Below are 25763 nucleotides of genomic sequence, written 5' to 3'. Positions count from 1 at the left end.
CTGTGCTATTCTTTTTTTTTTTCTTTTTTTTTTTGTCGATTCATTTAGTATTTATATCCCTGGTTAACTGTTGAATGCTATTTATAAAATATACACAACACATCTGAGAGAGAGTGTAGCTTTTTTTTTTTTTTTTTTTTGTAATATAACGTTTCTCTAATCCGTTTATGGCACTGCCAAATCAAATCTGTCACAAGTCAGTTCATAATGTGTAACAAAATCCAGTAGTACGTGGTCCAACTGTGTACTACAAAGACCCACCTTGCTCAGACAAAATCACTTTACTCCACTGAAAAAAATGGAGTATTGCAGCCAAGGCTGCCTTGTAGTAACATGTTTGCACTAAAATGCCTGGTCTCTGGTGGTTGTTTAATAATAATAAAAAAAAAAAAAGTGTAAGTTAATACAAAATGTCTGTTTATACTGAACACAGTTCATAAAAAAAAAATACTGATTGTCCATAAAACGTCTTCCCTTAAAGTAACAGATTTCCAATGGCTCTCAATAACATTGTTCCTTATCGTGACGATGTCATTCTGTAAAAGACGTGTATATGTCATGCTAAGTATAATAACTGAACAAGGAGAATTTTTGTAAAGTCTATGATATTTAAAGCTCCCTTTTTGTGTTGTTTTGGTGTTAAATGTTTTAGTGTATATGATTTCCCTCTTGGGGACTGTGTAACTTTTTAAAACAATAAAATAACACAAGTTTGGTTAAATGCTGCGATATGTGTTTTTCATGGTTTCATTCTTCAGTGGCTTAAAAGACAGACTGTGTTAATTAGTGTGGGGGGAGGAAAGGGCAAGTGATTTTCTAAGCTTATTTCTGTCTTGGATTTTTCCAACAGAGAACGTGGTGCGGATGCTGCTTTTCAGAGAACATTTTGATATCATTTTTGTAAAAAAAAAAAAAAAAAAAAAAAAAGTTAAGCAAGACATCATTTTATTTAATAATATATTCAGCAAAATAAAAGCAAAAAATTAAATAAATAAATAAACGATGCCTGGGGGGTCTGTTGACTGGAACAAGGGTATAACGCAGACTCCTGAGAGTTAAAATATTGTTAGTTGTTGCCACACCCAGAAATGTCGCCGTTGGTCAGTTTAACCTAACCCTTAGATTGAACCTGTTCGTAACCCAAATTTCAAGAATGAAACATGGCGTGGCATTTCCCGAGGTGCTTCGGCTAAGGTTGTTGTATCACGCCCCTGCTAAAGCCTGCAGCATCCTGTAACTGAAATAAACTGCCAGCAACCACTAGATGATGCTATATTCATATTTTATCACCGAATTTTGCTCCAAACCCACTTGACGTTACCCCAAGATAGGTACCCTGCGTCTGTTATTCAAACCGCAAGTGAATTATTATTCCATTTTTCATCATTGTTGTATTTTAAACATTACAGATATTTTTATAACGTAAAGTTGCGCAAATCACTGAACAATCAAAAAGATTTGTAGTTCCAATCCAAGATCAGATTAAACACCTACAAACTGCATGCAATAAAATATATCAAAATAAAATGCTTTGTGGGTATAGAATGGAGATTTCACACCTAAAGCACTATGGCTGTTAATTGTGAATGTGCATGTGTTCACCAGTTGCCGTTTAACATTTTCTGTTGGACTGATAAAAGTTTCTTTATCGAAATTTGCCTGGAAATGTGGAAATATGGTCCAATTTCCAAACTCTACGGGCATGTAAAAATTACACAAATCAGCCTCTCTCTACAGCGTCCCTGATTGGTCAGGAAACCACTCTTCGAACACAATACACCACGTTGTCTGCCCGTGAGAGCACTATGGTAAGCTTCAACTTCTGGAGAACTACAGGTTGGTGTTCTGTATACATAGTGTATGTTTTCTGTTGTTTATCCTATGTATGTAACCAACTGCTCTCTCTTGATATATTGCGCGATATTGTTTGGGTGCACTCTCAGTAAGACGCAACGTGTACAACCACATGCACAGCGTGTTTTGAGTAGGCTATGAATGGATTGTCTCATGTAGATTTAGGCAGCTGCCGGATTTATGCCTGCACTAACACAATTTGATTGTTAATAATTAAGGTCAAGTTGATTTCATGGTGTTGTGAAACGACTTTTTGCGTTCGGGTCTATGAAATTAGTATGTGAATGTGAAACAAAATCATTTTAATAGAATCATTTAAGAATTGCACACGCCGTTATACATATGGAGCTAATTTGCCATTCCACAAAACTAAATTAGTAGTTTGTAAAATGTTCAGACCGACCTTTTATGTTATGGACTCAGGCTGAACCCAAAATGTCTTTTGGTTTTGCTGCATGAAATAACTAAAATTTTCTGTCATGTGAACAGCTCCAATGGTATGTTGCGCAACTTTGCCCAATTATTTCATGTAAAAAGGTAATGCACTTGGAAGTTGCGTTTGTACGCATGTAGGTTGGATTCATCATGTGCTGTTCAGCTGCAGTTTAATGTGTTGCCTTTTTGCAGATGTGCTTAACTTCATAGCATGAATGCGTAAATGAGCTGAGATTTTTTTAAACATTACCATGTAAACGTCTCCCATACTTCGCCTGGATACCCTAATGCTTATCTTATTGTGCAAATGCTACGTAAAATGCATTCCGGTGACCAAACCCATTCTCCGTAATAAATGCTTTCGAATGCTGACGAAAGTCATAAGTGTCACGCTGTTGTGTGTCCAGTTCAACGTCCCTTTGACCTTGTGCTAACAGCTACGTCAGCCATATATGTAAGAGCCACGTTTAACTTTGAAAACACACCCATTCGTACCTGAGGGTGAGCACTTGTTTATTTAAGTGCAATTTCTTAGTTCAGTGCTGGTCTTTTATTGGTTGACTGTAAAGGGGTAGATGGGGTGACGTGATGATACTTGACTTCTGGGTTCCCCTCACCTTTTATTTGTAGTGATCACTCTCAAGAAGATTCCAAAATAAGAAGTGACTGTTTCACTTATAAACAAATTCTGGTTCACCTCGACATGCCACTCTTCCATATCACTGATTTTTGACATCAAAGAAGAAGTAAAAAGTGGTAGATCAACATATGGATATTCAGGCATTCCCTAATGCATGTTTTATTTTTAGCTGCATTTGTAAACTTTACCAAATATATGTAATCTGACACAGACAGCTTTCATTAAATTTTAACCATTAAGTAAATAACAAAGGCCCATAAGTAATTGAATCATCCCCTGACATAGTTGTGCAAGTGTTTTGTCAATCTGTCTGCTCTGACATGGACAGAACAGCCTTTCTTTTTTTTTTTTTCTTTTTTTTCTTTTTTAAATTCTGCAGACGGTGTTCTTTACTCTCTGTGTTCATTGACTGGGAGAGACAGAATCAGGTGAAAGGGTATTGGTTGTGCCTGAGAGGTAACATCTGGTCATCCTAACATTAATCCTGTTTTAGGCTGTGGAATAATGATGTCACGGGCCTTCCTTATTTTGTAAATATCAAATTTTGGTGCGTTTAATGCGGAAATGTAATGGAGGTTAAATTATCTGTGCGTATATTCAAAGAACAAAAGTTCCTCAGAAAGGGTACTTCTCTCAAAACAGCATGTATTTCACTCGTGTATCATTTGATGTTTAGTCAAGTCACTTGACAGTAAAGTCAGATGTCTTGTTTAAGAATTATATATATATACACACACATTCACATCTCAATTTAAAAGCCCAGAATACATACACAGTATGTTCAAAATCACATTTCTGCATGCTTTAGCTGAGCCTGCCTTGTGACACAGAACGAAGCAGTACATCTACATGATCAGTTTGTTGCTTTCTTGCAGGGCAACACATCACGCTGATTCGTGTTTCGGTTTATGCAGTGTGAGTTTACCCCCTTGACTCCAACCCTCAACAGTTGTTTTCTGTCAGCTGCTTAAGGCAGTATGAGGTGGGCCATTGATTGTACTTCAGTCCATACAGTATTAAGATATCACACATGTGTAGTAGGCCAAATTCTGAGAATGGTAAAAGCTTGTCCCATAGCTCAAAATTTAGGAACGCATTCTTTAGTATCTGCATATTACTCTTCCTGTGTGTTCATTTTTATCAGTTTACTTAGCATACTGGTTATCTCACAGTCAGAGCTGTGCTTAGCAAAGCAAAACCTGGGCTTAGTCTATGTATAGTCTGTGGTGTGTTTGTGTTCGAGCATTGGCTGAAGCTGGAGTGTGGAAGTCACTGTTTAAGCATAACAGGTAAATGAATGAAAGAGGTCTTGTGTTCAAGACCAGGAAGTGCCCTTTGGAAACTCTTAATCGGTGAATGATCTCGGGATATGGTTAAACACCAACTGAACTGTCAGAGATGTGTTTGGAAAATGCCAGTTGTTGTGTAGTGTCAGTAGCTAGTTAATGGATTTGTGGAAAACAGTTCACTTGGCATGTATAAAGCAGTAGCTGGCACATTTTCATTGCCCCCCTTGCTCTTATCATCATGCTTTCCATTTGGTGTGTAACTGTTTTAAATAGTGACCTGGATTTGCCCCTCATCTTTCTGGTCGCTTGGTTTTGCTTGTTGCTTCACTGTCCTACTTGGTCTGTCATTGATTAGCTTTCTATGCTAAAGCAAGCTGGGTTTAGCAAGCTGATCGGGGGCCATTGCGTCACTTTCGACCTGCAAAGCCCAAAGACCCAGAGGAAGTTGACTTTTGGCTCTACGTGACTGTGGACATCGGTCTGCTGCAGCTTTCTATAGATGATGAGTAAATGGTATGAGCACATACTGATAACATACATTTATGTTTACGTTTATATTTATTCATCTGCCAGATGCTTTTATCTAAAACAGCTTCAAGTAAGGCAGAATACAGTCCAAGCATACAATAGTTAAAGGAGCCAACATTGATACAAGTGCCACAAGGCTAAATAAAGGACCACATGGAATACAAAGATAGTTGTGGGAAGTGAAAGAGGAGGGTGCAGCCAAAAAGGTGAGTTGAGACAGTACATATAATGAGAGCTACAATGAGCACAGGATCATTTAATGAAGTAAGAGAGGAAGGTACAGCCGCAAAGCAAAGCAGGAGTTGAGGCAGTACTGATAAGCAGACAGTAATCAATGAAGCGATTATACGACAAACAATGTTCAACAAACAATAATCAGCAAAGTAATTACTCTAAGATATTGTCACGCTGGTGGTGTGGTGCAGGACCCAAGTGCAAAGACGCGATGATGAAGGTGACAAACAGAGGACTTTACTAACAAACTGAAGATAAAAATACAAGTGCAAACTGGAACAAAAGCGATAACAAAAGGTGCAGCATAACAGTGTGCTCTAAAACACAAACAACGATAGACAACGGACAGGGGAAACACAAGGGCTTAAATACAAGAGGAAAACTAAACAGGGCAAACATGATTGGATAAAATTAACAAGGGGGGAACGAGGTTAATAATGAGACAAACAGGAACAGGTGAGGGGCGGAGACAGACACAGAACAGGCGCACAAAGACATGTCAAACTAAAAGTCTAAAATGGAGATGCAGGCTGTGACAGATATAATGTACTATTTCTATAAAGAGTATCTCAGAAGAGAGTGTAATGCACTCACGGCATTATACAGTAGGTCAGCTGATAATGACTAAAAGGGTAGGGAATTGGGGTTGCTCTGAGCATCCGGTGTTTACGGAAGAGCTGAGTCTTCAAGCATTTCTTGAAGGTTGTGAGGGGTTCTGCTGAACTGACTGACCTGGGCAACTTTTTTCAAGGGAGGATCCACACGTGAAAAAGGGACCTCTTTACACACAATGGTTGTAATCCTTTGATCATCTAATGCATTGTGAAAACCCATTGTTTGTCAAACAAGTTTTCAATCCAGCTGGTCTCGTAACAAATGTTTATCAATTAGGGATTTGTGTTATGCGAGAGTAACGTAATCCTATGGAGTCCATTGTCCTTGTAGATATCTGCTCTGTAATTGGCTCCCTCACACAGCACTAGTCAATAAAGGGTTCGAAGGGTTTGGTCAGAGTCTGAGCTCTAGTGATTCCACATTAACCCATTTAGTAGTTGGGCTGGATTTGTGCCCAGGAGTTCCTATTATTTGATCTGAAGCTCTGAAGGCAGATATCACAGGCAAGTACTTTGGATTCAGGTGAAGTATACGGGTGTGTTTTAAACTTGGGTGTGCACCAGGTGTAACTGATGGTTAAAACATGTACGTTGGGTATATGCAGTGTGTGTGTGTGTGTGTGTGTGTGTGTGTGTGTGTATGAGACTCTGTTTAGGTAGCAGTATAGGAGTCAGTTACATTCTTTTAATATTTTTGTTTTATTTGCTTTCACTTGTGTTTACAGTAAGACAGCATAAGTGTGTGTGTATGTGTGTGTGTGTGTTTTAGTTAAGCTCATTTAGCCCTCATTGAATGTCATTTGCATTTTTATTCAAGGTACTCTGCCACTGGGGAAAAAACAGACACAGTTAAAACATTTATGGATGTAGTTCAGTTACTAGTTCAGTTACACAGTAACAGTAATGTGTTGCATGACACCTCCTTTGTCTGCTCTTTCCAAGTAATACAAACCATGGATACAAATCATAGTAGATATGTTATTATAGAATTACATTTCTTGTATACTGTTTTGGTGAGGTTTTGGTTTGTTTAGTTTTTTTTTGACATGGCATTGAAGAACTAAGAAATTGTTGTCAATCCATGTGATTGTTTTTGAAAATTCAGTTTAGTTCATTCTTACGTGGTCTCATATTTCAGCATTTCCTCTCACAGTTAAGGATAGCCAATTATGGTGTGTCCAGTTCCTTGGTTAAGACCAAAGAAACACTAAAAAGCACTGTGTCTCAGTAGAAGCGATGGGGTTTTTTTTTTTTTTGGTCTTTTTGGTTTTGCCTCTGCATTGTGGTTTTTAGTAACAGATTTACATCTTGGATAATGTAAACTTCCAATGGTTTTATTTTTCTAAGTCCTGTCTATTGTGCGTTCAGTTGGACTTATGAACATTTGTATTGGTTTTGGCTCAAAAAGTACCAGTATTAGAAAAAGAAAAAGAGTGTTGTAGATAATGAAAGAAACGTGTGCACCTTTTAGTCTTGACATTGCTGGATATCGTCGTGAGCGAAGAACTCTTTTCATTTAGTCGATATTTTCATCAGTGACTGATAAATGTCACACAGCCAGAGGAGAAGGGGAGATGTCAAACAAGCGTTCGTTCTGTCTCAAATAACACGCCACTTATCTGTGCGATTTCGGACTGAAGGATCCTTAAATCATTAGCGAGATAGTTACAATCAGAAACGCTGAAGGTAAAAACATGTTATAAAAGACAAGACAAAGACTGCGTTACCTAACTTGACCTTTGATCACCATGACCCTAAATGCTTTTAAACTTCGGCTTGCTCGGTCGGCAACAAAGGAGTAATTGGAGAATAGAGAAACCTGAAGAGTGTGCTTGTGTTTTCACAGACTGGCATTGTCTGAAGCAGATTAAAGCATTATAAATAAATCTGAGGAAATCTCACACCTACCATTCAATATAACAGCCTCAACTCTTCTCAAAAGAAGAAAAGAATTACTGTCTGATGAAGCATAAGAAACTCAAATTATTAGGTAAGCGGAGCCCCCTCTGAAAAAGCTGTCCACAGAACTGTAAAACCCATAAAACCCTGACAGTGGGAATAAAGTTTAATACTTCTTTTCATAATTGTCATGTGAGAGTAGATCTCTAAAAAAAAAGGACAAAGGTAAGTGGAGGTAATTCATTTTCCCCTGCTTGGAAATGTGGAAGAGATCATACCATTCATCTTCCTCTTTAGAACAAGGCGTGTTGTCATAGCTGGTAGTCTCAGCAGCCATGTTTCTAAGTACCTATGACATTGTCATAATTGCGGAATCACTGTTAATGGGAGTTCATGTAAATTAAATAGAACGTATGGCCATTGAAAAGACTGGGAGTCATATATATTAATAGTAATAGTGATAATAATAATGATGATAAACTTTATTTGTATAGCACCTTTCATACAAGAGATGCAACTCAAAGTGCTTTACAATAAAGAAATTACATGCACCGAATACTTCACATGAAAATAGACATATAATAAAGCAGCAGCAGATGATCGCAGTGTTCTTAAAGGCAAGTACTTAACAAGGGGGTTAGCAACGTAGCTTGGCCCTAGCCCATTAAGGGCTTTGTACATGAGGAGGAGGAGGAGGACCTTAAAATCAATTCTAAATGTTACAGGACTAAATGTATTGTCCCTTCTTTACACAGATAAAAGCTCGTAACGGACAGACATGCAGACACAGGAGCTGTTGAAGCTGCTGAGGCTACCTGAAATGGGTGAGGTGAGAGACTACTTGCGCAGTCTCTCCACCAACACGATCATGGGCATGGGCGCGTTCGCTGCCCTCACAACCTACTGGTACGCCACGCGACCCAAAGCCATCAAGCCACCCTGCGACCTCCAAATGCAGTCTTTGGAGGTTGAGGTGAGTCCATGAGAAGACTAAAGTGATGTTAAAAAAAATAAAATAAACGTTTCCAAGTAGGTTAGGGAAAGATGTTTTTACTTATACTAAACAAAGAATGATCTGTTTAGCTGTAGCCTACGACAGTGGTGTTAATAAAAAGGTCAGATTTGGATTTTCTGTGGAATGTGGTTGTTTCGTTTGAGAATGTTTCTCTTCACCAGACATTTAAGATATAACTCTTCATTTTCATCATTACTTTTCATTATTGCTCAGTGCAGAGAGGGATACTCTGTTGTAACTATTTAGTTCAGTTGCAGTCAGTCAGTGTGCTGAAATGTCAGAGTCGCTGGTTACAGTGTTCCTCTCTGCTCTTGACTTTCTGTCAGGGTGGAGAACTGGCGCGCAAGTCTGCCCTGTTGAAAGGAGACAAGCTTGTAACTCATTACTACGATGATGCTCAGACTCTATACGAGTTTTTCCTCAGGGGCCTGCGGGTTTCCAGTATGTACAGCTCACATTTGATTTGTTATATGTTTTTTCATTGGCAAGGAAATGCTAAAAGGGTTTTGACAGAATTTACCCCCAGTAAATTAATTGTAAGAACGCAAAGAAGATCTTGAGAAACGTAATCTGTTTTCTGCATCTTGTCTGTGTTTTTTTTGTTTGTTTGTTTGTTTTTTAATGAATAATACGATAAAAGAATCACTTTCAGTGTACTAAACAGTCAAACACAGTGGCTTTTATTAGCAAAGACATTTTTGTATCTTAAGTCATGTTTTGTTCCTTTTAGACAATGGTCCTTGCCTAGGATCCAGAAAGCCAAAGCAACAGTATGAATGGTTGTCCTACTCAGAGGTAAAAGAACAAATAATGAATGTCTATTACCGGCTTAGCTCCTCTTACATCATTTTGCACTCATGTCCGCCCTTTATTCTAGAAATCTTTTGTGACTCACAAAGTGCAAAAGATTCACTAATGGCCCCAGAGATAGTTTTGTGTACTAAGTGAAGGAACTGGATGTTTTCAGCCTATTGTCTGCCAAATGAATGTAATGTAAATGTATTTTTTGGGTTGTTTTTTTTTTTTGTTTGTTTGTTTTGGCTTTGTTTTTTGTTTGTTTCCTTTGTTTTGTTTTGTATTTTGGTGGATTTTGCTTGTTTGTTTGTCTGTTTGTTTTGAGGATGAGGTAAGAGAATGTTTTTTGTTTGATTTTCTTTAAAGCTTTATTTTGAAACATGAGTTCTCTTGTTTCACGTTACTCAGGTGAAGGAGAGAGCAGAGGCACTGGGCTGTTTTTTGCTCCATAAGGGGCACTCCAAAACCAACGACCAGTTCATTGGCGTCTTCGCCCAAAACAGACCTGAGGTGAGCAACGACCAAAGTCTGACAGTGACTCAATATGACACATGATTTTATCAAACCCTTTTCATCCTGAATTTAGATGAAAAGAACATAGAAACACAGAAAAGTACCTGTTATTTATTTTGTTGTGACTGCATACTGGACAGCATCAGGTAAAGATGTTCAAAACTTTCGGCCCTTGTACATTTTGGTCATGTCACCTTTTGTGTCTGCAGTGGACAATCTCAGAGCTGGCCTGCTACACTTACTCTCTGGTGTGTGTGCCACTCTACGACACCCTGGGCACAGAAGCAATCGCCTATATTGTTGACAAAGGTGATAGTTTAACCAAGGATTACAAATCAGTCGTTCTTTTCCATTCCTCCCTAACACGGTCCATTCAGTTTCTGAACATTCTGAGTCTAATTTTGCTGCGTTCAAAAATAATCCAGTCAATCCATTTTTATTAATATAGTCATCTCTATGTCATTTCCATATGCAGCTGTTTTAATAATAAACTCTGATCACTAAGTGCATAAAGACTTCTGAACCGCGTTTTTAGTAAAGCCTAACACCATTCCTCTAACAATAAAGTTTCACAACGAGTGTGTATTTGCAGCCACTATCTCCACGGTGATCTGTGATGTGGCTGAGAAGGCCAAGATGCTCTTAGACTGTGTCTCGGGGAGAGAGCATTCGGTCAAGACTGTCATTTTGATGGAGGAGTTTGACTCGGACCTGGTTACCAGAGGACAAGAGAATGGCATCGAGATTCTCAGCCTGAGCGATGCAGAGGTGAGCAGACTGTCGACATCTAAAAATTCAATCGCACACAGATTTTTAGCAGCATTAGCATTACCCAGATTATTATCTCACAGAATGCTTCAAACAGTATACTGTAATGGATAATTCATGCCTTACCGGTGTGTTTTACTTGTTTGTTCCTTTTTTTATGTCCTCTTCTCTTCCACACTCAGTAACCCATCACCATCAATATCTCTGTCTTATCCAGGCCATTGGAGCAGCCCATCGGCAGCAGCCTGTGGTGAGTTAATGGTGGCCACCTGAGTCCATTTGTAGCTACCTGTGTCTGCTTGAACACGTTTAGGCGAGTAAATTACATAACACTGAAGGCCTGGTTTCTCTTGCTCTTCTCACAGCCTCCCCAGCCTGATGACCTGGCTGTCATTTGCTTCACCAGTGGGACGACAGGTTAGTGTTGGTGTGCAGTCCTGCATGTGGTGTGTGTTTCGCGAGTAATTTAAATCCTCTTAGCAACATTTGAATATTCTGATTTACTATTTTATTTCTGTCACAGGAAACCCAAAGGGAGCCATGCTTACTCATAAGAATGTGGTGGCCAACTGTTCTGCTTTCATTAAAATCACTGAGGTAAACAGAGAAAAAGCCTTGTTTCAGAACCTGCTGAATTTCTCCACGATGTGCTCCAGTTCGACATTTCTCTCTTGTTAAACTAAGCCTCAGGTTTACTCAGAAGTAGAAAAGTCTTTCTAAGTGTGAAAGAACAGAGAGGCGTTACGTAGCGCTGAGACCATCAACCGTGGTTTTACAGTTACATGTACATGCATTCATTTAGCAGACGCTATTTATCGAGAGCAACTTCTAAGACAATTTTGTTTGTACTGTCAGGAAAAAATGTCTTTGATGCCATGCGGCAGTATTAGAGAAAAAGCTCTGAGTTTTCTAAGATACCACTTGCCCTATATCTCCATCTGTCTCTCTCATTCTCCTTTTTTCTCTCTGTCTCTCTTTCCTTTTTTTTTTTTTCTCCTCCAGATTAGCTGTCCACACAGCAGCAGTGATGTACACTTATCTTACCTGCCTCTGGCACACATGTTTGAAAGGGTGGTGCAGGTGTGTTTTCATCCCATTTTAATCCTTTTTAATGAGCTTTAAATACATGTTGACAGCTGACTCCTCCTCCCCCACTCAGCTGTCATTCATTGCTTTTTAAGCTTGCCTTTTATGTCATTGCAACACAAGCTAACAATAGATACAGATGGAAAATGTAAAGCTGAAAATCTCAAATGAATTCTCTTTTTGGGAGCTACTTCTAAACGTCCATATTTTCCGTATGTATATTTTTCAAAACAGCTATATATTTTATATACTCTACAGTGCCATCAAAAAAAACAGAACAATGCGTTGTCAGTTTTAATACCATCTGAATGACATCTTCATCTCTTCCACAGATGGTCCTGTTTGTTCATGGAGGTCAGATCGGCTATTTTCAGGGGGACATCCGCCTCCTGATGGATGACCTGGCCACGTTGCGTCCCACCATCTTCCCAGTGGTCCCCCGTTTGCTCAATCGCATGTTTGACAAGGTCAGGACACTGGGACAGTCCACAGGCATTTTGCAGTCACACACTTAAACAGTCCCGTTTTAACCTCACACACCAACTCCTGTCACGTGTTCAGTGTTCAGTTCAGAATTTTAGTCCTGGAAATAGCTTTGCTGGTTTTTTTGGGGGGGGGGGGGGGGTTCAAAAAGAATCCCCATCATAACATGTATCATTTTAGAGTGGTTTTAGTTCACAAAGAGTAGATTCATTGAAGAATTAGTCTGCAGACGCAAAGACTCTCTGTCCTGAATTTTTGAGCATGATGAGCCGTTTGTCTTGTAGATCTTAGGACAGGCAAATACTCCACTGAAGAGATGGCTTCTAGAATTTGCCGCCAGGAGGAAGGAAGCGGAGATGATGAGTGGCATCATGAGGCAAGACAGCATCTGGGACAAGCTCATCTTCAAGAAAGTTCAGGTAACACGTTAAAAGCATCTCAGCTGATCCTGGAAGACATCATGCTGTAACACAAGGCTTTTATTACACACCATGCCACACTGAACTGTGTCTAACAGTTAAATAAACCAACCACATTTTCAACCGTATTTCAAAAACGAACATTAAGTCTCCTCAAACGTTTAAGCCACAGATAGATGCTCACCATTTCCCTTTTCTAACATTTCAATTGTCTCCCGGTACTTGTGCAGTAGTTTCACTTCTCATAACCCTTGCCTCTAAAAGACACCTGTTCTCCCATCATTGCACAGAGGGGTTAAATACACACACCTGCTGGTAACTGTCAGTTGGGTCTCCTGGACTCTGCTCTTCATCAGACCACTGGTTCTGCCCAATGCACTGAGAACACTGTGTGTTCATTTGACTGTCAGTTTAGTCCCATATCTGTATAACATTAAGGATGGGAACAAGACCACAGATTACTCACCAAACAGACTAGACTCAAAGGTCTTTAAATGATGAGTCAGTTATAATAGATGCTACACAGAGCATGTTTCCAGTGTTAAAAGAAAAAGGCACTTTTGCCTCTTCAGAAAGCTCCATTAAAACAGTCTGTGGAATAGAGCTTAACTAATGATAAAAGTTGGCTGCTTATGGGAAAACCATTTACATTAATACCATTACATAGGTGCATTTAAACATTTTCTCCTGTAGGTGTTTGCTTAGCATATGCTGTGCTTCTGTGTATGTAGTCAGCGAAACTTTGCCCCCTACAGGCCACCGTTGGAGGTCGTGTCAGGTTAATGCTTACAGGTGCTGCTCCTGTCTCTGCCACGGTGCTGACGTTCCTGCGTGGTGCCCTAGGATGCCAGGTGGGCCCCAGACCGTCACTACATTATGATCACCTGCATCACCTTACTTTTCATACCACCCTAATACTGAAGGATCACATTAGAATTAGCTTAAGTCATGTGACATTGTATTATCCTCATAATAAAAACGCTGCAGGTCTTTTGCAGTATGTTTTATTTTAATTTACCAAAAGCATTCAGTCAATAAACACAAACGCATGTAAACTAATGAACACGTGTTGCCACATGTACACCGACAGACACATGAAAGGTTATCATCGATATCAGCGACATTGGGATATCGTATCAACTGAACCCTGAACCTGTTACAAAAATCAGCATAGTTCAGATAAAGGGCCTGCAACAACCGTCAACTTAGTCCAAATTTTAAAAGGGTTATTGCGTCCTGCAACTTTATCAGTTATCATGGTATCTAAAAAGGTGTTCTTTGTTTTTTCCTTTTGAATGCTTAAAAAGTTAATGAAAACAATCAATCATAGGGGGGAGCTGCCTGGTAAAAGTTCCAGTATATGCTGAGGCGTGAAGTAAAAACTCTTAAGTTTGTATGGCTATTTCAAACTGAAATGATTAAAAAAGAAGAACACGATATCCCATTGTCTCACAACCTCAACTCACACATGAAATAATCAGATTTTTTCAGTTGACCAGAGTATTTGACTGTGTTTACTGTCTTTGAAGAGTAACTTTTTTAATCTTTTGATTAATCTTACTATTTTAATTGTTACAGTATTTTCTTTGGGCAGTAGTCATTGCCTTTGTGAGATTTAAATGTTTCAGTCAAATTATTTTTATTTTTGAGTACACAGATCCTTTGAGTATGCTAAACTTGTTGGCACACATCAAGTTGTATGAGACTGTTTTGTAATTTTTACCTTACTGCTGCAACCAAGGTCTGTGCGTGCAATATATTTGATTGTGTGCAAAAAAGCATGCATTAATTCTACATGATTAATAGTGAGTTGTGTGTTACAAAAAAAAAAAGACTGTGTATAAGCTTGCTTGTAAACTGAGCATGTTTTGGACTGCGTCTTAGTTTTATGAAGGGTATGGACAGACAGAATGCACAGCCGGCTGCACCATCACTTTGCCTGGAGACTGGACAGCAGGTAACACACTAGCCCTTTGGCCCTAACTGTACTGCTTCATAGGATTTCATTTTACTTTTGGTCCTTTGATCAAACAATGGTTATCGAAGGCATTTTTTTTGTCATTCACTGCAGGTCATGTTGGACCTCCTTTGCCCTGTAACTATGTGAAGTTGGTAGATGTTGCTGAAATGAATTACTTCGCTGCCAACGGAGAAGGAGAGGTTTGTCTGTTTTCACATCCATTCATTTGTTCTAGCCATCAAGATGAATGTGTTCTCTCACTTATTTCTCTCTAATTTTGCCTGCCTGCCAGGTATGTGTTAAAGGGCCAAATATATTCCATGGATACCTGAAAGACCCAGAGAAGACAGCAGAAACTATTGATAAAGACGGCTGGGTCCACACAGGTGATATTGGCAGGTGGTTACCAGTAAGTGTGCCTACTTTAATCCACTTTCCCTCTCAGTAAAGTAACACTCACTACAACTTCTTTCATCCTACCATCCCACACAATTAAATACATGAGGTCTGATATTTATAATTGCATTAAGGTTAATTTCGTGTTGCTGATTTGTTGTAAAGCCAAGGGTAATGTTGTAGCTATTTTGTTGCAGCAACTCAAAAAAGACATGCTTATTAACCACATTTTGGGGGGAGGGCAACATTTCTACAGCCCAGTTTCTTATTTACTTTCTGGAAGTCTATTATCATTTGCACATGCATTGAGTTGTGCATAGTCTTCGAAGCAAACTAACAAGATTTTCCTCTTGTGTGTTTTCTTATGTGAACAGAATGGCACTCTGAAGATCGTGGACAGGAAGAAGCACATCTTTAAACTTGCTCAGGGAGAGTACATTGCACCAGAGAAGATTGAGAATATTTACATCAGGAGTGAGGCTGTGGCTCAGGCGTTTGTTCATGGAGACAGTTTGCAGGTGACTACATAAATACTGACCTTGACAGCTGAATTAAAAATATATCAGCATACCAATTACTGATGGTAGACATACTGAACAATAAATGCCGTGTCTTCCAACTGATATGTTTTCTTCCCGCATACTGTAGTGCATCAATAACATCAATAAACTAGAGATTTAGTGACTAGCACATGAGTGAATATCTGTCTTTTCTCTCTAGGCTTGTTTAGTAGCTATCATTGTGCCAGATCCAGACTTCCTCCCTGCCTGGGCCAAAAAGAGAGGATTGGAGGGAACTTATGAAGAGCTATGCAATAACATGGTACAAATCATCCAACCTAAACAATCATGAGATCAGTGACTCTGTAAAATTGGTCCCCACTCAGTGATGCAAACACTATTTGCTCAAGATGTTCCGTATTCCAAAACTGTAATGCCACATATATACTGCCAGGGGGGACTGATGAGCAGTTTTATGCACACCAAGATACAAGTAGCCTTCTTGGCCTGCTCAGCCAGCAACTCTGACCATTACTCAACCTTTATTGGAAGGTTACAGTGTGCAGTATATATGCTCCTCCTAAAGGATGATCCAGTATCTCATTAGAAATACCCCAGACCTTGTCTCCCAGCATTCCAAGAAGGGCTGAACTGTTCTGAAGACTCATCCTTATTAGTTACTACATGTTCATATATTCTGTGATATTTCATTACTTTTCATTATTCATTACCCTCATCATGTATTTCTATAACACAATTAGAAACTGTCTGTTGTTACGTACATAATGACAAACAAAATGGGATGAATTGAAAAATGCATCTCTAGGTATTGATATACATTTATATGTAAATCTCTCCACATACTTTTTGTGAAATGTGTCTATAATTGACCCATATGTTGCTTGTTAATCTTTAAATGCAGGAGGTGAAAAATGCCATTTTGGAAGACATTGTTAGACTTGGTAAGGAAGGTGGTCTGAAGTCCTTTGAGCAGGTGAGTTTTTTTTTATTTCAGCATTCATCTCAAAGTAGCATGCTGGATAAAATACATGTATTATTATTTGATTATCCATTGACACCCTCTGCATACATGACGTCCATCCTCTGTAGGTAAAGGATATTGCCTTGGACACAGAGATGTTCTCTGTCCAAAACAGTCTCCTCACCCCAACTTTCAAAGCCAAACGGGCTGAACTCAGGAACCATTTCAGAAAGCAGATTGACCTGCTTTACTCCAACATTAAGATGTAATCCATGGTGGAGCCAGTTTTACGGACATTCTCAGGGACAGTGTGTCTCTTATGAATAGACACTGTTGTTTATATCGGCCATTTCAATGGGACTGAAGAGAATAAACAATCGGATTGGAGATTGAAATGTCTCATTTTTCACTGTGAAAGCACCACACAATAACTCATCTGCAGAACCTTTACATGAGCACTTCCAAGAGCTGTGAAGAAATTTAATCTACAATCAAGGTGAACATCTTCAATTTGCCATCATCCTTTAAATATTTTGTAACTGGAGACAGCCATACATTTTCATTGTGCAGAAAAGTTTTTTTTAACAACTACACAGAAATATTGCTATTAAAATGCAACAAAATTGTAATATGTGCCAATACACTTCATGTGGATTAATTTCAGTAGATACACAACCAAGTACAGACTAAACACAATGATTCATCTCCATCCCTATTTATATAATCTATATCTATCTATCTATCTATCTTGACACACACACACAAATATAAAAGCTTGATGTCAGTGATATTTTGTGGTACATGTTGTCAAAGTTGTAGCCAGAAGACATAAAACAGCATATGTAGCAGAGTCAAAGAGTTGGATATTTCCACAACTTCAACTTCATACATGGGACATGATGTATCTACTAAATGAGAAGGGGGGTAGTTTGTCTGTGGTTGCAAATTATGTTTCTATTGATTATCATACCTTTCCTGTGTCTCAAAAACATATCAGAATGATTTGTTAGAATTTTCTGTCCCGGTGTCTGAATAAGTTTTAAGAGGCAAAAGTTTATTGGAAACAATAACACATGGAATCAAAACCTTTGCTCCTGTGCAAAAACATTATGCTCCTGTAAGTCTAACAAGAATGTTATTCTGAAATGAGAATGGTGCCGCAAATGCAAACAAATAAAAGAACAAATTTCTGGCATTTTTCCGTCTGTAAAATCTGAAAACAAATACTGACAAAACATGTTTCAGAACAAGACCACTACTGAACCTGCTCCACTGACTTTGCTCATGCCAGTTTCACTACGACACTTTTGCCACTGTAGGGTTTTAGGTCAGTTTTCACACAAACAGGATATGCTGAATGTAAAAACAAGTCAACTTTTCAAAACAATGGTCAGACCATACATCAGTATACCATGAAGATGTTCTTATATCAATGCTAAGTACAGATGCATCATTTTACATGAATTAATTCACAGATAAACACTGACTAAGCCCAATATGTATATCAAGACACATTGCTATATAGATGTTTGTAATGTCAACTTTATATTGTTTTATATTTAATCACTACATAAAGAAAAGTTTATTTTAGTAGTGTCCTTATCCAACCACAGCCATACATTACTAACATAAACTTTACTCTAAACTTTACTAAAATAAACTTTAATGCTGTAGCAGGCAGAAGGGAAGCGAGGTGGGGTAATACATGACAGATTTAAAGAGCATGACGTTTTTACTATCTTGAAACAGTGTTTGTCTCTTATAATTTCATCATTCTTCTTTTTACCATGTGTTCTTCCTTGCAAATGCGTATAATGAATAATAACTTACACTGCACTGTCCTGTGTGATTGGTTACTGTTCAGGATAATGAAATAAATTGAAATAATGAAATAAATACTGGAAACTTCAGTATTAACCACAGTCATCTTACATGGAAGCTATGTTGGGCAGTAGATATAATTCACTTGATACATACAACTTCTGTGGAACAGTGTCTCTAATTTTATTTACTGTGCAGCCTTGCAAAATATCAGTTAGTCATGTCTCTTGCTCATCTCACTAGTACCCTACAATAGGACAACTCGAGCCTGGGTATCTACCTAGAGACAAATTTCAGCGTAATGGCTTTTGAAGGAAGCTGTAGCATCGGGGTAACTCATAATATGAAATTTTGGGGACTATCTGTCTTTAAAGACTGCTTTTGAGGTGAGCATTTGAATATGGATAAAGCTCTTTTACTAAGCTGCGTGAAAATGTAAACGCGGAGAAACGGCTAATTTGGATCGCCTTCCCCGTCCCCTTCGTGGCAGCGCTCGGGCTAATCCAGGAGCCGAGGTTTCATTTAGTCTGACTTTGTAAATATTGTTCACAGAATTAACAAGACGGGTGTACGGCTAAAAGGTTTAGATAACCTTTTCACTGCTGATTCCTCTGAACTTCGGACGGTTTGCTCTATATGAGCTGCAAGGCAATGAGTAGGAAGAGAAAGCAGTCTGACCTAAAGCCGTGCTCACAGTCTAGTAGAAAGAGAGAGGAGAGAGCAGTGTATAGCACCCACCTCCAAACCCCACTGCCTCCATTGCCTGTCAATCCAGACAAATGTTTGGAAGTAGCCGGTCAGAGTTGCCCCACTGTAACATCCAAGGGCCGACCGGCAGCAGTCTCTTCCAATATGGCCTCAGACGTGGCCATTGGACAGGCCACGGGCCACAGGCCTCAGATCAGTATGAGACAGGGCAGTAGCAAGAAGCTTCAGCCAAACAGTGAGGGCCACACAAAGTCCAGCAGACTTTGTGAAGAGGAGGAGGAGGATAAACCTCCACAGAAACAGCCAGGGCATCAGGGATTGAAGTAGTCCTGGCAAAAAGATTTATCTCAGGCAACATTTTCATGCTCTTTTACAAGTTAAAACTTCATACAGCATAGAGAAATGGTTTTGAAAACGAAACCGGGTAAGTACTTTTCGAGCGACTACATTATATTTATGCCTTATTTTCAGTCATATTTTATAGAACAGCCCTCAGAGAACAAATAAATTGGTGTGTGTTGTGACACAATCCTGCCCATTCGTTTTGTAAAAAAGGCCTTTATCGATAAGCTATACAACTGGTAAATTTAAATATTGGTTAATTTCTGGTCATTTTCAACTTGAAACAGACTAGTATTGAAAACAATTGTCAATGAATTAATGTGTATGTCAGAACAGCTCTTAAGTATACATGACAAACCTTTTGAAGAGTTCCAGTCATGAAAGATAGTATACTTAATGTTTTGTAATGAGAAATGATGTTAACAGAATTATCAGACAGGGGTGTATCCTTAAAAGGTTGCAGTAATCTTTTTACTGCTGTTTCCTCTCAGCTTCAGATAGTTTACTCTATGAGAGATGCAAGGCAATCAGGAGGAAGAGAGAGCCGTGCTCACAGTTTAGTGGAGAGAGAGAGGAGAGAGCAGTGTTTAGCACCCACCTCCAAACCCCACTGCCTCCATTGCCTGTCAATCCAGACAAATGTTTGGAAGTAGCCGGTCAGAGTTGCCCCAATGTAACATCCAAGGGCCGACTGGCAGCTGTCTCCTCCGCTATGGCCCCAGACGTGGCCATTGGACAGGCCACGGGCCACGGGCCTCAGATCAGTATGAGGCAGGGCTGTAGCAAGAAGCTTCAGCCAAACAGTGAGGGCCACACAAAGTCCAGCAGACTTTGTGAGGAGGAGGAGGAGGATAAACCTCCACAGGAAGAGCCAAGGCATCAGGGATTGAAGTAGTCCCGGCAAAAAGATTTATCTCAGGCGACATTTTCATGCTCTTTTACAAATTAAAACTTCATACGGCATAGAGAAATGGTTTTGAAAACGAAACCGGGTAAGTACTTTTCGAGCGAATACATTATATTTATGCCTTATTTTCAGTCATATTTTATAGAACAGCCCTCAGAAAACAAATAAATTGGTGTGTGTTGTGACACAATCCTGCCCATTCGTTTTGTAAAAAAGGCCTTTATCGATAAGCTATACAACTGGTAAATTTAAATATTGGTTAATTTCTGGTCATTTTCAACTTGAAACAGACTAGTATTGAAAACAATTGTCAATGAATTAATGTGTATGTCAGAACAGCTCTTAAGTATACATGACAAACCTTTTGAAGAGTTCCAGTCATGAAAGATAGTATACTTAATGTTTTGTAATGAGAAATGATGTTAACAGAATTATCAGACAGGGGTGTATCCTTAAAAGGTTGCAGTAATCTTTTTACTGCTGTTTCCTCCTAGCTTCAGATAGTTTACTCTATGAGAGATGCAAGGCAATCAGGAGGAAGAGAGAGCCGTGCTCACAGTTTAGTGGAGAGAGAGAGGAGAGAGCAGTGTTTAGCACCCACCTCCAAACCCCACTTTCTCCATTGCCTGTCAATCCAGACAAATGTTTGGAAGTAGCCGGTCATAGTTGCCCCAATGTAACATCCAAGGGCCGACTGGCAGCTGTCTCCTCCGCTATGGCCCCAGACGTGGCCATTGGACAGGCCACGGGCCTCAGATCAGTATGAGGCAGGGCTGTAGCAAGAAGCTTCAGCCAAACAGTGAGGGCCACACAAAGTCCAGCAGACTTTGTGAGGAGGAGGAGGATAAACCTCCACAGGAAGAGCCAGGGCATCAGGGGTTGAAGCGGTCCCAGCAAAAAGCAGGCCTTTCCACCAAAGGCGGCAGACATGCCAAACGCCAACGCAGAGGTCTGAATTTGATCTGATAGTCACCTAATGGAAATGTTTCAAATATGACGTTCCCACAGAGAGTGACAGATGTTTTCCTCACATTGTAGGAACATTTGAGGAGTCCTACATGGAGCAGCACTTCCTTGGAGAAGGTGGATTTGGAAGTGTTTTTGCTGGGATCCGCATTAAGGATCAAATGCCTGTAAGACCGTAACTATAACCCTCTGTTTCATTATGTGTTTTCAATTTTACACTGTTATTTTATTAAATCTAATAGAGTTATAATCCTGATATCCACTTCAGATTCCATACAGGAGCATGAAACATTTGCATCCCTCTGTGTAAAGTGATCTCCACAAAACATTTTGTGTCACAGCAATCGTTTAGATACAATATTTATCTCCTAGCTGGCTAGCTGCTTTTGCTGTCACTGATCTGAAATATGATCACTTTAATAACAGTGTAAAAAGCTTAATATTACAACTGGAACTCTTAATTAGTTTATTTTCATCTCAAATATTGTGCGACAGCATTCCCCTAGCTTCAGCCATTGAAAGAAATGTAACTACCACTACTGTTGAACTACCTTTTCTGATTGGCTTCATGTTTGTGTAGTGATTGTAGCATTCTAATCGTCACAGCTTAGAGATATATGTAGACTCAGGTCAGATTTTGATTTCTTCAGGTAGCCATCAAGTATATCTCTAAAGACAGGGCAGAGGAGACGCTTGAGATTGTAAGTTATCTATTTGTGTTTCACTCATTTTTTAAGCTGTTCTCAGGGCACTAGAGAGAGCAATACTGAATTTGAACCTTGATCCTATTGAACCTGTGTTAATGGCATAAAGCACAAACTTCCCTTCACGTCACCTGTGTTTTCTGTAGCCTGGACAGGGTACTTTGCCTTTGGAGGTGGCTCTGATGAGCATGGTGAACGCAGCCCCTCATTGTTCAAACATCCTGCGGCTGTTGGAGTGGTTTGAACAACCAACACAGTTCGTTTTGATCTTGGAGCTGCTTGAACCCTGTCAGGATCTCGCCGAATTCTGCGAAGCGCAGGGTGGCTCCCTGGACGAGAATGTGACTCGCAAGGTGATGAAGCAGTTGTTGAGGGCTTTGCATCACTGTGAGAAGCGCGGGGTTCTCCACCGTGACGTGAAGCCTGAGAACGTGCTCATTCTGACGGACTCTCACACGGTCAAACTCATCGACTTTGGCTGCGGAGACCTGCTCCAGGACTGCCCTTACGACTACTTTGCAGGGACCTTTCAATATGCACCACCTGAATGGTTCCTGCATAGTGAGTATATGGCAGGCCCAGCCACTGTCTGGTCTGTGGGAGTGACCATGTTCCGTCTAGTGTGTGGCTTTGCACCATTCACCTCCAGGTGACAGATCATCCAGGGCCATCTACCTTTCTCTGAAGGACCATCTGTAGGTAAAGAAGTTGGCACAAAGTGACACATTTTTTTTTATTATGGCCATCATACACAAACTAACGGAAAGGACTACACCACACAACACCACATTCCACATCACTCAAATATTTGGTCCTATTTCAGTCCTCACAGACTGCCAGAGGCAATCAATAGATAAGTAGAAGTCCTCATGTGTGTGTTTTCAAAAAGTTTCAGATCCATATGACAATGTTTTGAGAACTCATCCTCTTCCACACAGATTCTCAAAAAAGAGTGGAAAACGCTGTAGTATGTATGCCAGGGTAGTAAGTGATGGTGTAACGGAGCCATGTGTGAGGTGGGGCTCTGTCATCATCGTTTTCAAAAGGTTCTGTATTTGCCTGTCTATATGGCGACGTAAGGGTTGCATTTTCAAAAGATTCCACTCTGGAACCTGTTTTCAAAAGTCTGAGTTTTTAGCAAGGCTTTGAGCAAGTTCAAGGAATGAAAACGAAAAGCAAAAACAATCTGTATTTTGCTCGGAACAAAGATAAAACCAGAAACTTCATATTTTTTAATGTCCTAGAGCAGAAACATTTATTTGAATTAATGGTAACCGGTTAATAGCGTGCAACTAGAGGAGGTCAATATTACGCTATGCACCTCATAAATGCTGGTCTTAGACATCAACTTCATCAGTGTTTGACAGATAGGCTACCATGTAGAGAGAACTAATGTTGGAAAGCAAGCTAGCTAGCTCAGGTTAGGCTAAATGTTACCTGTATAGCCTATTAGCTTGTTAACTGGGTTTCTCAATTTTGCCATTTAAATGTTTGTGACTGACAACGATTGCAAACCAATCAAATGACTGGAAAGCCACAGTGGATTTCTTCTCGAGGACAGATTGGACTACAGTGCTCCTAGTTAGTGATCCAATGTGTTTTTGTAATGTTTTGTGACATTAGCAATAGAGACTATAGAGTAAAACATCTATCAACAGACATTTTTATACCATCCGAAAGATCGAAGTTGTCATGTCATACAGCCCTACATGGAACATTATTAACCGTTATTTCATTTGGGCCTAACCGGTTTGGGAACAATAATGTTAGGGTGGAACGCAAAACCAGAAACGTTAAAAAAAAAAAAAAACGATTCCGCTCAGAGTGAGCCAACTGAAAAACAATTCTGGTTTTAAGCTCTGATTTTCAGGCCCCGAAAACACCGTTGTCATGTGGACGAAAAGGCCAAAACGCAGCAAAACTTTTCTGTTTTCGCAAAAACTCCATTTTCACTGTTGTCGTGTGGACGGGGCCTGAAGGTAGCATCGCTTCCATTGACACATGTGGCCATGCTTCCTACTGTCTTGCCTGATTCTGAGTAAGCTTCCTCGTGACATAGTTGGCATACGTCTTCCACTAGTCCATTGACTGCCTCTGGCAGTCTGTATGGACTGAAATAGAACGCTAGTTATGTATATAATCGTGGTTCTATGAAGGAATGGAAGACTGCCGGAGTCTCTGGTCACTCAGAAGGGCAAGAATGACCACTGTGTTCACAGTAAAAAAAAACAGTTATTTGGCGCAAGTGTACAGGCAAAATGCTGAATTTACATATCTGACAGTGAAAGTGTATTTGCAGAATTTGTCACACATTTCTTTCCCTTTCAACATAGTTATCCCACCTCCCTGGTACAAGAATAATTTTAAACACTGTTCAACCAAACATGACATTAAACGTTAAATATCCAGCAGGAATTTTGGGTGAGTAGTTTTTCCTTATTACATTATTTGAATTAATCAGTTGTGAGTAATTTGTATAAACTGATTCTTGTTAAAGGTGATGGACAAGAAAATGAATTTAATGATTCAGTTTCCAGTCCATTTTCATTATCAGTGATGGCCTACCTGCAACAGTTTGGAGAAGCAAGTCACTGACCTTTTCTCATTTAGTTACCCTGCTTTATAGGTTAATATCTGTAGGTAGTTTCATTTTTTTCTCTTGGAAACTATGTTGTGTGTTAGAATACTAGACAAAAAAAACTATGGGAGATCCAGAAGAGTCACTGGGAACATCACTCAACATTTCCTCTATGGAGAAAGCCGGTTTTCTTCTTGGGGAGCAATTTCTAAATCACTGTAATATACTAAAATAATGAGTGTCTAACAGAAAATTGTGAATATTTTTTTGCATAAATAATACAATTTTAAAATGTAAGAAGAGAACCATAAGGGTCAAGGTGCTTACATATGACTAGCGTCAAAATCTCCCAATGCTTGCTTTGCCATTGTTTTCCTATTAAGAGAGCTTTATGCCTCCGTTCTGACCTCAGCGTAGCGTAGTGTTCAAGCCAGGCATTGTGACGCTCTGTTAAAAGTTCAAACTGGTTGAACTTCAACCCCGTTTGCCGCTGTCCTTTCCGAGTGTAACCAGTGATTTTACAGTGTGACGTACTGGAACATTACCAGCACGAAATATAAACATTGAATTTAAAGATCCAATTAAAGTCAAATAGAGGACAAACTGGAGATTATACTGTGTGTCAGGCTTTTCAGAGTTATATGACACCACTTCGAAGTGGTACCACAACCTCCCTGGAAAAAAAAAAAAAAAAAAGATGCATGGCGCAAAGTTAGCATCGAGATGCAGCTACCTGGTTCGTGGATTCGGCTGTAATAATTTATAGTTACATACCCAGCATACTCCGAAGCTTGCTACGTCCCTGGTTATTAGATATTAGTTATTGGGTATCGAATATTTTAGTGTTTTGTTATTTATTTGCAGAGAGAGATTGTATAACAAGGTGGAAGAGCCACTTCTGTCGTTGCCTTATTTCTCCCGATCTCTACTTTTTAAAATAGAGCGTCCATGATTACATATCTAGGATGCTTGTCATGTGGAGGACTGAGTGGAACCTCAAGCCTATGCAGAGCGTTGCGTTGACGCCCCAACGCCAGTTATGTCTAAGCACCTTCAGTGTTGAAACAACATATATTAATGTACTTTGAGTACAGCTGACAGTGAATGAATGTGTTTTCCCACTTCTTTCTCACTAATTCTGTCATGTTAACCTTTACTCCCCAATTTCACAACCAACTCCACAACTACCACTCCACTGCTTGTGAGGTGTTTGTTAAAGAGCCAAATGTGTTCCCTGAAAGACCCAGAGAAGACTGGGATATTTTTTAAAAGCATGAAATAAAGTGTATGAATTTCTCAGAATTTTGGCTATCAGAGAATTGATTGG

The 25763-nt window shown here is 39.5% G+C and overlaps 1 protein-coding gene and 1 pseudogene across 2 annotated transcripts; both read left to right on the top strand.

Moving 5' to 3' along the window:
• The first annotated feature begins 1767 nt into the window (after positions 1–1767).
• Positions 1768–16797, top strand: LOC115804334 (long-chain-fatty-acid--CoA ligase 1). 2 transcript variants are annotated; one of them, XM_030764711.1, is made up of 21 exons: positions 1768–1836; positions 8249–8466; positions 8835–8949; positions 9239–9303; positions 9712–9813; positions 10026–10125; positions 10409–10584; positions 10802–10834; positions 10950–11001; positions 11108–11181; positions 11587–11664; positions 12003–12137; positions 12438–12572; positions 13328–13423; positions 14457–14529; positions 14644–14732; positions 14825–14941; positions 15303–15446; positions 15649–15750; positions 16351–16422; positions 16539–16797. In XM_030764711.1, the coding sequence occupies exons 2-21, from the start codon at positions 8272–8274 to the stop codon at positions 16677–16679; spliced, it is 2094 nt and encodes a 697-aa protein (XP_030620571.1). In that variant the 5' UTR covers positions 1768–1836; positions 8249–8271; the 3' UTR covers positions 16680–16797. The 2 variants fall into 2 exon arrangements, with proteins under 2 accessions (XP_030620571.1, XP_030620572.1); XM_030764712.1 differs by lacking the exon at positions 1768–1836 and adding an exon at positions 3838–3911.
• Positions 16798–20950: 4153 nt separating this feature from the next.
• LOC115805037 (serine/threonine-protein kinase pim-3-like) lies at positions 20951–22580 on the top strand (annotated as a pseudogene).
• The last annotated feature ends 3183 nt before the right edge of the window (positions 22581–25763 follow it).

The sequence above is a fragment of the Chanos chanos genome, chromosome 2 (assembly GCF_902362185.1).
Source record: "Chanos chanos chromosome 2, fChaCha1.1, whole genome shotgun sequence".
Lineage (NCBI taxonomy): Eukaryota > Metazoa > Chordata > Actinopteri > Gonorynchiformes > Chanidae > Chanos > Chanos chanos.
The sequence above is the reverse complement of the archived record's forward strand: the minus strand, read 5'-3'. Positions and strand labels throughout refer to the sequence as shown.

Bases quoted from the DNA above. Each gene is read 5' to 3' on its own strand.
- LOC115804334 (XM_030764711.1), top strand. From the start codon at position 8,272: ATGCAGACACAGGAGCTGTTGAAGCTGCTGAGGCTACCTGAAATGGGT. The intron at 11,002-11,107 runs GTTAGTGTTGGT...TTTCTGTCACAG, and splicing joins CTTCACCAGTGGGACGACAG to GAAACCCAAAGGGAGCCATG. The intron at 14,942-15,302 runs GTAAGTGTGCCT...TTATGTGAACAG, and splicing joins ATATTGGCAGGTGGTTACCA to AATGGCACTCTGAAGATCGT.